The 13,145-nt window shown below is 40.6% G+C and overlaps 1 protein-coding gene across 1 annotated transcript in view; it reads right to left on the bottom strand.

The window, feature by feature from the left end:
* Nucleotides 1-6,048: 6,048 nt before the first annotated feature.
* LIX1 (limb and CNS expressed 1) overlaps nucleotides 6,049-13,145 on the bottom strand; it is a 63,810-nt gene continuing 56,713 nt past the window's right edge. The window contains exon 6 of the mRNA XM_027838496.1: nucleotides 6,049-6,240. Within this exon, the coding sequence (XP_027694297.1) occupies nucleotides 6,049-6,240 (192 nt within the window). The remainder of the gene's footprint in view (nucleotides 6,241-13,145) is intronic.

The following is a 13,145-nucleotide window of genomic DNA, read 5'->3' as shown; positions in this document are numbered from 1 at the left end:
CCAGGCACTAAGGGAGGTCCCAGGGTAAAAAGCATCTGAGGCTAGGTGGGAGAATCGGGATCACAGGCTGGAGGGGAATGAAGTCAGTCAATAAGCCTTTATTAATTACCTCGTGTGGTCTAGGCACCGTGCTGAACACTGGGAACACAAGGGCAAAGGAGTCCCTACCTTAGGGAGCACAGTCTAATAGGGCGGACCGCATGCCAGCAACTGTGTAAACAATCTATATACAGGATGCTATATACAGGATAAATAGGAGATAATCGACAGGGATACAGTTCAATTTCCTCAAATATAAAGTGGAGGTAAAATCACATCTACTGAGTTGTAAGGATCAAATGAGGTAATAGTTTAAAAAGTGCTTAGCACAGTGCCTGGCACTGTGGTGTTATATGAATGCTTACTCCCTTCCCTTCCCCCATAGTAGGTACTATATAAATGCTTATTACCTTCCCTTACCCCTAGAATTAAGAGGCTTTGGGGGAAGACATTTTGTAGAAGGTGAGGTTTTAGCTGGACCTTTAAGGAAGCCCGGAGGCAGAGATGAGGAGGGAGATCCTTCCAGGCATGGAGACAGCCAGTGAAAATGGCTAATGCCTAGGGATGCAGTATCTTGTTCAAGGAGTAATAAGAGGCCGGTGTCACTGGTTGGAAGAGTTCAGTAGAAGTTGGGGGAGGGGGGTGGGTTATGGGTAAAGTGGCTGGAAAAGTGATGGGATAGGTTATAAAGGAGTGAAACGTGGCTGCCAAGGACCTGAATCCAAAATGGAGATCCTGGAAAGAACTCACCGCTAGGAAATGGCACCGAGGCCTGGGGGTGGGGAAGGAGCATCATGGAAGGCCCCAGGCACTAGGGGAAGTCCTAGGGTGAGAAGGCAGCTAAGTCCAGAGAGTTGGGAAGCACATTAGAAGAAGACTGGTATATCAAGGAGTGGTTAATGCCATCAACTTCTGCTTCACAACCAAAGTCCCAGTTTTACAACCCTACTTCCTCTCACTAAACCATGGCAGTGCTACAACTAGACAATGTCCATATCTTTTCCCCAGAGGCAAGACCTGAAGTGGGATGGAGAGTTTCTCAGACTGATGTGAAATCTGGGGCCAGAATTCCAAGGTCTTGGAGTGGACAAGCTGTATATACCCTTTTGCATAGTTTTGGCTGTATATTCTGATAAGCAATCAATCAATACACATTAAGCACCTACTAGGTGCTGGGCATTATGCTAAGTGTGAGGGATAAAAAGGCAAAAGATGGCCCCTGCCCTCGAGGAGCATTCAGCAGTAAAGGACCCTCCCTATCCTTTTGTGGCACTAGGATTCAAATCAAGTCAAAAATCAAATATGACTTCTAATTGGAGTGTCAGTAGCGGGCCTAAGAGGTGTTTTGTTACTCAGATATTTTTGTTCAAATTTGATCTCTGCTATGCATGTATCCTGGAAACAACTGTAATAACCTTAGCTCTTTAAAGTTTTCAAGGTCTTTTGACAAACATGTAATTTGGTTATTATAACAACCTTATGGATTATGCTGGGCAAGAAGGAGCATCTCTCTTTTAGGATGAGGCACCTGGCCTTCAGAAGGTGAAGTGATTTACCCAGGAACAGAAGGTCATCAGCAGAACCAAGACTAAATCCCAGCTGCTTTGATTCCCAGCCCACTGTTTTTTCTATTGTCCCCCACTGACTATAGGCCACAATGACTCTCATTTTCATAATCATTTAATTCATTGGTTACTTATAATTTTCACTTTATGTTCCTGTTTCAGATGTCCTCTAATTTGTTACCACCAGGTGGCACTGCTGTCTCGGTTCCTGACCCTCTAATTGAAGAAGGCTGAGGCCTGAGTCCCACACTCACACGCAGCAGCCATTCTTTCTCCCAACACCAGAGTGAGTTGTAGGGAGATGCCAATGTCTCTGGTTCTCTTGAAGCTTTTTTTTCCTCTTCTCTAAAACCTTTTCATCCCTCCTTAAGTCTCCCATGGCTCCCCAGGTCCCCCACCTTCTCAGCTGAGAAAAACTTGAGGCTACTTGCCAAGACCTCCCTCCCTCTTCTACCTCCCTCTCATCTCACAACATCCAGATGCCTTCTACCATTTTCTGCTCCTTCACTACAGGTCTCTCATGGAGAAGTGATTCTCCTTGCCAAAGCTAACCCCTCTACATGCACAAGTAATCCCACTCTATCCCATCCTCCCCAATGCTTTCCTTACTGTTCTAAGATCATCTCTCAGCTCCATGCTTTTCTACTGGATGGCCCCCATGCTTGGAAAGTTTTCCCTCCTCAACTCTAATTCCTGGATTGCCTGGCTTCAAGTCCCAGCTTAAATCCCACCTTCTACAGTAAGCCTTTCTCAATCCCTCTTAATTCTAGTGCCTTCTTTCTGCTGATTGTTTCCAGATTTATCCTGTATATATGGCTGGCTTGCACATGGTCATTTGCATGTTGCCTTCTCTTTAGATTGTGACCTCCTCAAGGACAGGAACTGTTTGCTAGTTTGTTTGTTTTTTTCTTTCTTTGTAGCCCCAACTCTTAGCATGGTGCCTCTTACATAGTAGGTGCTTAGTAAATGTTTATTGATTGAGTGGCTGACTATCTCTAAACAACTGGGTGAGTGATAGTGTCAGTCTTACAAAGCTAGGGGTGTGGTCAGTGTGAATTTATCTAATTAGACTCAGCTCAGCCTCCATCTATCAGAAATATACCCTTCTTTCTTTCATACAGTTTGTTAGTTGCACTTAGTGAAACAAATTATGAGTAAAATATATAATGTATATGGACATATGTACCTATGAGAATACAACAAATGGAGCATTTGCATCAATCTGATAATAATAATGGCAAACATTTATATAGCACCTGCTGTGTGCCAGGCAATGTGCTAAGTACTTTATAAATGTTATCTCATTTAATCCTCAGAACAATCCTAGGAGGAAGGCGCTATTATTATCCCCATTTTACAGATAAGAAAAATTGAGGCAAAAAGAGGTTAAGTGGTTTGCCCAAGGTCACACACCTAGGAAACATCCGAGACTAGATTTGAACTCAGGTCTACCTGATTCCTGGCCCAGTTCTCTAGCCATTGTGCCACCTAAGTACCCCCTAAAAAAAATCACACTTTAAAGCAATCACATAAGCATGGTTTAACTGTATGTAGCTTTTTAAAAAAAAAATCATACCTAATTGAAGCAAAAGAAAAAAATTGAATACAAATAAACAAATATTTCATAGTCCTGCACACTTGCAGCTTGTCCTAGGATCTGGGCAAGCATGGTCCAAAGCCAGGGGTTGCATGAGCACAGATTTAGTCTCATACCTTCACATCAGCCACTTTCACTAGCATCTAACAGCATCCCTATTGTTCTATTCATGGACTTCCAGAAGATCACTGTACTGTTTTTGCTTGAGGGAACTTGGGACCTGGAGCATTGTTTCTGCCTCTAGTCACTTTTCACCTGATCACCACTCTTGTCATTAGCTGGGACTCCATTCTTGACCTCTAACTGCTTCCTAAGAGGACTGACTGCCTTATTGTCTAGGCTTTAAGAGCACCCAGGTCTCTCTATGGATTGTTTCTCACTTCAGGTCAGGCCTAGGTACGGGGAAAGACTCCCTCCATACCCCTCATTATTCCGTCTTGTCCTTAAGCCATCTCTTCCAAACGTTTGCATGCTGGCTGTATATTAGGTCCCTTCTGGCCTGGGCTAATATCCCCTACTCTGGCTCCTTCTATACATGAATTTTGTGGTTATGTAGACCTTCAGTATGCTTTCTTTTCTATACAGGGTTAACGGGAGAGAGGGGTTTGGTGGAGCCAAATGAGGAGGATGTTACCTATTGTCTTTTAAAATAATGTCCCTGTTTTGTATGTGTACGGATCAATGTCTTCATAAGATAAACCACACAGACTGAAGTCAAGTCAACGAGCATTTATGAAGCATCTACTGTTTCTCAAACACTGTGCTAAGTGCTGGTGATGCAAATACAGGCAAAAACAGACCCTGTCCTCAAGGAACTCACGATCTAATATGGGAGACAACATGCAAACAACTATGCTCAAACAACATGTAAACTGGATAAACTGAAGGTAATCTCATAGAGATAACACTAACATTAAGGGGAATCAGGAAAAGCTTTTTAAAGAAGGTGGGACTTTATTTAAGACCTAAAGCATAAGTTCCCGAAGTGGGCAATACGCCCCATTGCCCCCCCCCCGTAATGTTGGGGGGGGGTCAGTAGTAACCTCTGGTGCAATTGCGGGGCGTTGAATAAAAATAAGGGGGCAGTGGAAGCATAAAGAAAGGAGAAAAGATAAGAAAATTTTGAAAAACCGTACATGTTTCATCTGTTGTGTAACAGAGTTAAAGTCATAGTGATTACATTATTTTCCAAAAAAAACACACAAAATGCAAGTTATAACTGATCAATGGTCAAGTCTGCTGACAGGTCCTAATGAGCAAGTGTTGGCAGGTGAACACGTCCCACATTGTCAGGAAGTCCAGCATGCATCGGCAAGAATATGTGCATGTAATGACTTATTTACAATATGATAATATATGGTTACATGACACAATATAGCATCATCAAAATTTCAATGCAGGAAAAAACCCCACAAATTTACAATAATTTATTAAATTTAAAGTGCATCATTAAAAATTTTCTATTTTTTGAAATGATGCAAATTTCAAAAAAATGAAAACATTAAAGGGCTAAAGAAAGTAGATTTCCATGCGGGCACTGAGTAATTTTTTTAAAAGGGGGTGGTAGGCCAAATAAGTTTGGGAACATCTGCCTGAAGGAGGCTACGGAAGCTAGGAAGGAGAGACAAGGAAGGAGAGAATTCCAGGCATGGGAGTAGCAAGTACATGCAGTAAAGAAATAGAGTGTCTAGTTCAAGGAAGGCAAGAAGGCCCCCATCACTGGGTCATAGAGGACAAGGAGAGGATTAAGGTGTAAGAAGACTGGAAAAATAGAAAGGTGCTAGGTTATGAAAGGCTAAAAAAGCCAAACAGGGTTTTTATTTTCTCCTAGAGGTAATAGAGAACTATTGGAATTTATTCAGCGATGGGAAAGAAGGTAAGGGGTGTGTGAAGTGGTCAGACCTGCACTTTAGGAAGATCACTTTGATAGTTAAGTGACAGATAGACTGGAGTAGAGAGAGACTTAAGGTGGAAAGACTAACCAGGAGACTAATGCAATTGTCAGTCAATAAACATTTATTAAGCACCACCATGTGTCAGGCACAGTACTAAGAGCTGAGAAGACAAAGGCAAAAGACAGCCTCTGCTCTCTACAACTCACAGTCTAATAGGGAAGACAACATGCAGACAACTATGAACAAAAAGTAATATGCAGGATAAATTGGAGATAACCAACAGAGGGAAGGCACTAGAATTAAGGGAGGTCAGGAAGGGCTTCCTATAGAAGGTAGGATTTTAGTTAGGGTTTGAAGGAAACCAGAGAAGTCAGAGGATGGAGTTGAGGAGGGAGAGCATTCCAAGTATGGGCAACAACTAGTGAAAATGCACAGAGTTGGGAGATGGATTGTCTCGTTTGAGGAAGAGCAAGGAGGATCGCATGGGGTGGGGATGGGGACATAAAATAGAAGAAGACTGGAAGTGGTGGTGGGAAGTTTATGAGGGACTTTGTCAAATAGAGGATTTTATATTTTATAGTTCTAGGCTTGAGATGTTGAGGGCCTCCACCAGGGTGGTATCAGAGGAGAGAAGGGCCTGAATGTGAAAAATTTGAAGGTACTATTGAAGACATGACAATAGATTGGATATAGAGGATGGGAGAGTAAAGAGTGAAGGACGGCACCTAGATTGTGAACTTGGGTAACTGAAAGGATTGTAATGTCCTCTAGGTAATTGGGAAGTTAGCAGGAGGAGTGGATTTTGAGGAAAAGATGAGGAGTTCTGTTTTGGAAACATTGAGTTTAAAATGCCCAATAAACAGAGGAGGATTCAAGACTGGAGGTCAAGAGAGAAATCTGAAAACCATCTGCATAGAGGTGATCGTTGAATCCATTGGAACTGATAAGATCATCAAGCAAAATAGCAAAGAGTGAGAAGAGAAGCAGACCCAGGAGATCCTGGAGGAGTAGCCAGAGCTGGACGAAGATCCACCCCAGATGAAGATCCAACAAAGGAGACCACGGAGGAGCCGTCAGACGGGTAGGAGGAGAGAGCAGCGTAGCAAAAACTTGGAGAGAAGAGGGTGATCAACAGTGCCAAAGGCTGCGGAGAAATCAAGAAGAATTAATATTGACAAATCATTACATTTGTTGCTTTAGTAGTGCTTTGAAGTTCCATAATTTTGTTCTTTAAATTTTAGATCATAACTCCCATGGGGTATTTGTGGGGGGGAGGGAGTGGGGAGGGGAAGATATTTGCAGCAAGGTCTCATTTCTGAGATATAGGGAATTGATTCAAATTTCTAAGAATAAGAGCCATTCCTCAATTGATAAAAGGATATAATCAGTTTTTAGAGGAAGAAATCCAAGCTATCAATAGCCATATGAAAAAATGCTCCAAATCGTAAATAGAGAAATTTGAGTTAAAACAACTCTGATATTCCATGTCACGCCCATCAGATTGGCAAAGCTGACAAAAAGGGAAAATGACACATGCCAGAGGGGCTGTGGAAAAACAGATATATTAATGTGCTCTAGGTAGATCCATGAACTATCTTGATTCTGAATTGACATTGGAAAACAATTTGGAATTATGCCCCAAAAGTTACTAAAATGTGCCTAGCCTTTGGCCTAACAATACCACTACTAGGTCTATACCCCAAAAAGACTAAAGAAAGAGAAAAGGGACTCACGTGAATGAAGATATTTATAACAGAATGCTTTTGTGGTAGTAAAAATTTGAAAACTGAAGAGGTGTCCATCATTAATTGGGGAATGGCTAAACACATTATGATATATGAATGTGATGGAATACTATAATACTGTAAGAAATTATGAAGGAGATGGTTTCGGAGAAACCTGAGAAGACTTGCCTGAACTTATACAGAGTGAAGTGAGCAGAATGAGAACAATTTATACAATAACACAATATTGTAAAAGACAACTTTGAAAGACTTAAGAACTCTGATCAAGGCAATGACCAGTCATGATTCCAGAAGATTTATGATAAAATATGCTGCCCACCTCCTGATAGAGAGGTGATGAACTCAGAGTACAGATTTAGACATATTTTTCTGGACATTGTCAATGCAGAATTTGTTTTATTTGACAAAACATGTTTGTTAAAAGGGTTTTGTTTATCTTTCTTTTTCAGTGGAGAGGGAGGAAGAAGTTTTAAAGGAAAGAAGATGAATTTTTGTTAATTAAAAAAAATTAATTTTTAAAAATACAGCTCAAGTGCCACCTCCTATACCAGGCCTTTCTTGATCCCCTTAGTCATTAGTAATCTCTACCTCTTGAATTTACTTTGGATTATTGTTTTGTATTTATTTTTTTCATTTATATGCTATGTGCTCCTAGTAGTATGTAAGCTTCTTGACAAGGACTGCTTTCTTTTTTGTCTTTGTATTCTCAGTGCCCAGAATAACCTCTCACACAATAGGTACTAACAAATATTTGTTAAATTCATCTGAATTGATGTGATAGTGAATTGTAGAGTGCAGAATCCAAAATAGAAGGTAATGGAAGATTTACTTATTTGGTTTATGGGTACATTACACACATATGTAATGGAGGTCAGGAAAGAAATCTGGGAACAGACTCACTTTCCTTGATACATTTAAAAAAAATTTTTTTTTAACCAGTATTTCTGGGTTTTTGGGGGGGGGGGTTGCGGGTTTTTTTTTTTTTTTGGTGAGGCAGTTGGGGTTAAGTGACTTGCCCAGGGTCACACAGCTAGTAAGTGTCACGTGTCTGAGGTTGGATTTGAACTCAGGTCCTCCTGACTCCAAGACTGGAGTTCTATGTACTGTGCCACTTAGCTGCCCCTCCTTGTTACATTTTGCTTAGGTTAATATTAAAATTAACTTGTATTTCATGAGCTTACACTGATTTCTGGTGGTTGGAGGGAGTGATGAAGTAGATGAATGAGGAAAGCAGAACTGTAACTGAAAGACAGTTTCCCTTTAATACACAGGTAGACTAAAAGGTATTGATTGTTCTAGTGAGTGGGAGCTGCTTCTTCTAGGAGAACAGTGCCTGGGTTTTACAAGCACAGATTAGATGGTGGAAGCTGCAGCATATGGGATTGGTTCTTGGAGAGTAGGAGTTGAGGGGATGTAGTAGGAGGCTTTCAGCTACAAGCCTCCTAGGCTACAGCCTGCTTCAATCACAGCACAACAGCCTTTGGAGGTTTTCTCACGGTGGCCTGAGGCAGCTTTGGTCTGATATTCATTTGTGAATTCCCCAGCCAGAATTCTTCCTCTTCACATTTGTTCCTGCTGTGGAATGTGAGAAGTCGAGGTCTGATACCAGATGTTGCACAATTGACCCGCTGGGGCTGAAAGCCTGGGTCACTAGTCAGAAACTAGAAAAGCATTGGGTCTGCCTTAACTCACCACACCAGGACTGTCATTAGTGGAAAGGGACAAGGAGTAAATTACTTGCTCCAGATTTCGTCTACTTTTGGGTGTGTGGTTAGATGTATCAGGCTCACATTGACTAGCGTTATAACAGTGATTTAATACCTAAATATTCCAGTGTGGTCTGGCACTTATAAGGAGCCTGCTTCAAGTTAGACTTTAAAAAGAGGAGAGGTACTGAATGAGAACCTAAGTAAAAAGATAGAAATTCAGGAGCAGAACAAGGATTGTTTGATTCAAATGACTGAAAAACTAACTGAATGAAATGTGCCAAGGACTGCAGGGCCCCTAGTAGTATCAACTAAATGGTTTAGACATTGGGCAGAAAATGAATGTCTAGCCAGAAGTAATACTTGGATGGGATTCCCAAAGATTGTCACCCTGTACCACTCCCTTGGCATTGCAGTTTGCCTGGGTTCAGTTCTTGAAAAGCCTATCTTGAATGAAGAGGATTTCTCTTTTCTTTTTCACCTTCATTCTCACCTATCATCCAAAGGATAATGTTCATTTTGTTTTATTGAATGTTTAGACTTAAGAAAGTGATGGAGAGGGGGCAGCTAGGTAGCGTAATGGAGTCAGACCTTGGAGTCAGGAGTCAAGAGGACCTGAGTTCAAATCTGGCCTTAGACACTTGACACTTACATTTACTAGCTGTGTGACCTTGGGCAAGTCACTTAACCCCGATTGCCTCATCAAAAAGAAAAAAAAAGTGATGGAGAAAATTTAACAATGAAGATTAAACTTAAAAGTACATTATGTGTACATTTATTTTTGCAGAGAGCAGATTGTTAAACATTTACCAGCACATCCTTGCTTAGAGTGATATGAGAGGTATCCAGATATTTGAAGGGTGAATCTAGTTAATCAAGAAATTTGTCTTTTGGAAGAAAGATTAGATTTGACTTCAAAGGATAAACTAACATGTGAAAGTTGCAGAAATGCAGATTTTCACTCTATTTAAGGGAAAACAATTAGAAATATTAAAAAAAATAGAATTGGCTTTCTCAAGGGAGTAATAGATTCCTTTTCACTGGAGTATGAAAGACTAATCGTCAAAACTATTGCAGAGAAGATTCCTGCTCAGGAAGGGGCAGGACCAGATGACCTCTGACACCCCTTTCAGCTTTTAGAGTCTACGACTCCAAACCTAGTACTCTTTTCATTAGCCCATTCTGCATCTCTATTGAGATTAGAGAGATGCTAAAATTGGGGTAAAGATTCAGAGAATCAGAGATTGGATGAGATTTTTAGGAACACCTAATGCAGAGGTACCAAACCCCAACCCAATTGACACACAATACTACCATGTGCAACCTGAACCAGATTAAGATGAAATTGGGAAATATTTAACAAAATAAATATACAATAAACCATAGGTAATGTTAATATGTAGTTTTCTTAGTCGATACATGGCCTCCAGAGAATCTTACATGTGGCTTGGTGTCCCTGTTTCTTTTTGAGTCTGATGCCACTGGTGTGATCCTGTCCTCTGGTTTTGTAGAATAGATATAGCCCAAGCTGTGAGAGACTGACTTGCTCCAAATCGCATAGCTCACTGCTGTCTGAGCTAGCCCTACACCCAAACTGTTCAGACTCCCAGTCTAGCACCCTTTTCATCCCACTATGCTGCCTTAACATCATTTTATTGTTTATTGTTTTGTTTTGTTTTTAGTCAATCAACTAAAAAGTCTTTAGTAGGTGCCAGCTGCTGTGCCAGGGATACAAGAAGAAAAAGTGAGAATATCCCTGCTTGCAATTAGCTTCCATTATAAAATCTGCCCTTCTGGTATCACATACCTGGAGAATCTGACTTGTTCAGCAGACTTTTCTCCAAATAACTTTTGCTAAATACCAAATTTAGAATATCAAATATCAACAAAGGATGATAATTTGGAATCAGAGATGATATTCAAAAGGTTGTGATAGTGTCTAAATGAATCCCATCCCCGTTAAAACAAGCTTATAGTAAATGGAAGCATAATTTGAATGTGTTAATGAACTAAAGGTGACTATTTGAAGGATGAAACACTCATTTGGATCTGCAAGGTCTGGTAGGTTGAACAGTCACATTAATTGAATGCATTCTCTGTTCTGTCTCTCTCTCTCTCTCTCTCTCTCTCTCTCTCTCTCTCTCTCCATCTCTCTATCTGTCTCTCTCTCTCTCTTTCTGTCTCTCTCTCTCTGTCATAATGTCTGACTTTGTTCAAACTTCAGTTTAAAAAGCCTTTCCTACACCCCAACCCCACTTCATTGTTTTGAAATTAGTGTTCCGATTCAAGGTCCAAGCCAAGGACATAAGGGAATGGGGATTCTTGTGTGAAGATGCAAAAGGATGCTGTAGGTAACAGAGCTACAGTTGGGTTGTTCCAGCCTCAAAATTAATAATCCCCAATTTTGATGGATTAGTGTAAGAAAAAAATATTTGATGAATGATCTAATTATCAGCTGGTTCAGGAAGAATTCCTCAACATAGTGTAAGTGGATTAAGGACAACTCCCGTGGAGCCAAGATGGCGGAGTGAAAGCTGTTGACTTGCTTGAGCTCTCCCCCAAACCCCTCCAAATACCTGTAAAAAAAAATGGCTCTAAACAAATTCTAAAGCAGCAGAACCCACAAAAAGACAGAGTGAAACAAATTTCCAGCCCAAGACAACCTGGATGGTTGATCAGAAAGGTATATCGAGCTGGGCGGGGAAAGGAGCGCAGTTCGGTGTGGGCTCGCAGGCTGCAGCGACTCAGGAGCAGGCCTCAGAGGATTGAATCTTAGGCAGCTGTGGTGGTTTCCAGACTTCTCAACTCACTAACACCAAAGAAAACTTAGAAGGTCAGCGTGAAAAGTCTATGTCTGCGGTGAAAGAGAAGCTAGGTCTCAGCTGCAAGTCCCAAGTGTGGCCTCCGGGGCAGCAACTACCTCCTGAGCTTCTGGCCCACAGACTGAGGGGGAATCCAGTGGCTGATCAGAGGGGGATTGCAAGGATCTCTTTGCCAGGGCTGAGGCAGGATTCTCTTGCTTTACCGGTGCTTGGATCTGGGTCACAGTTCTGAGGGGCAGTCCTAGAGCAAGGAGGAACGCTGGTATGGTGGAGCTTGTTGTGGTAGTGGAGAGGAAACACCTCAACCCTTATCATAGCACCCTGGAAGAACTGACACTTTTCAAGTCCCTAGAAGTATCTCTGAAAACAGCTGTACAACCCCCTGAAGCTTGGGACAGTACATTCTTCACATTGGAAGCAGACTTTTACCTTAACAAAGAGTTTAAAACTCAAGTAATTGGCCGGGATCATGAGGAAACCTCAAAAAAAGAGTCAGACTATATTATCTTACTTTGGTGACAAAGAAGATCAAAACATACAACCAGAAGAAGAAAACAAACTCAAAGCTCCTACATCCAAAACTTCCAAGAAAAATATGAATCAGTCCCAGGCCTTGGAAGAGCTCAAAAGGGATTTTGAGAGAAGCAAGTAAGAGAAGTAGAGGAAAAACTGGGAAGAGAAATGAGAGTGATACAAGAAAATCATGAAAAGCAAGTCAACAGCTTGCTAAAGGAGACCCAAAAAAATACTGAAGAAAATACACCTTAAAAAATAGCCTAACCCAAATGACAAAAGAGGTCCAAAAAGCCAATGAGGAGAAGAATGCCCTAAAAAGCAAAACTGGCCAAATGGAAAAGGAAGTCCAAAAGATTACTGAAGAAAATACTTCCTTATAAATTAGAATAGAGCAATTGGAAGCTAGTGACTTTATGAGAAATCAAGACACTGTAAAACAAATCCAAAAGAATGAAAAATTAGAAAACAATGTGAAATATCTCATTGGAAAAACAACTGACCTGGAAAATAGATCCAGGAGAGAGAATTTAGAAATTATTGGACTATCTGAAAGCCATGATAAAAAAAAGAGCCTAGACATCATCTTTCAAGAAATTATCAAGGAAAACTGCCCTGATATTTTAGAACCAGAGGGCAAAATAGAAATTGAAAGAATCCAACAATCTCCTCCTGAAAGAGATCCCCAAAGGAAAACTCCTAGGAATATTGTAGCCAAATTCCAGAGTTCCCAGGTCAAGGAGAAAATATTACAAGCAGCCAAAAAGAAACAATTCAAATATTGTGCAAACACAATCAGGATAACACAAGATTTAGCTGCTTCTACAATAAGGGACCGCAGGGCATGGAATATAATATTCCGGAGGGCAAAGGAGATAGGATTACAACCAAGAATCACCTACTCAGCAAAACTGAGTATAATCCTTCAGGGGAAAAAATGGTCATTCAGTGAAATAGAAGACTTTCAAGCATTCTTAATGAAAAGACCAGAGCTGAATAGAAAATTTGACTTTCCAATACAAGACTCAAGTGGAACATGAAGAGGTAAACAGGAAAGAGAAATCATAAGAGACTTATTAAGGTTGAACTGTTTATATTCCTGCATGGAAAGATGATATTTGTAACTCATGAGACCTTTGTCAGTATTAGGGTAGTTGGAAGGAAAAAATTATATCTATATATGTATATAGATAAATAGATAGATAGATAGATAGATAGATAGATAGATAGATAGATAGATAGATAGATAGATAGATAGATAGA

This window comes from Vombatus ursinus, unplaced genomic scaffold (assembly GCF_900497805.2).
Source record: "Vombatus ursinus unplaced genomic scaffold, bare-nosed wombat genome assembly UNPS02014828.1, whole genome shotgun sequence".
NCBI classification, from domain to species: Eukaryota; Metazoa; Chordata; class Mammalia; order Diprotodontia; family Vombatidae; genus Vombatus; species Vombatus ursinus.
This window is presented reverse-complemented; position numbering and strand designations above follow the sequence as displayed.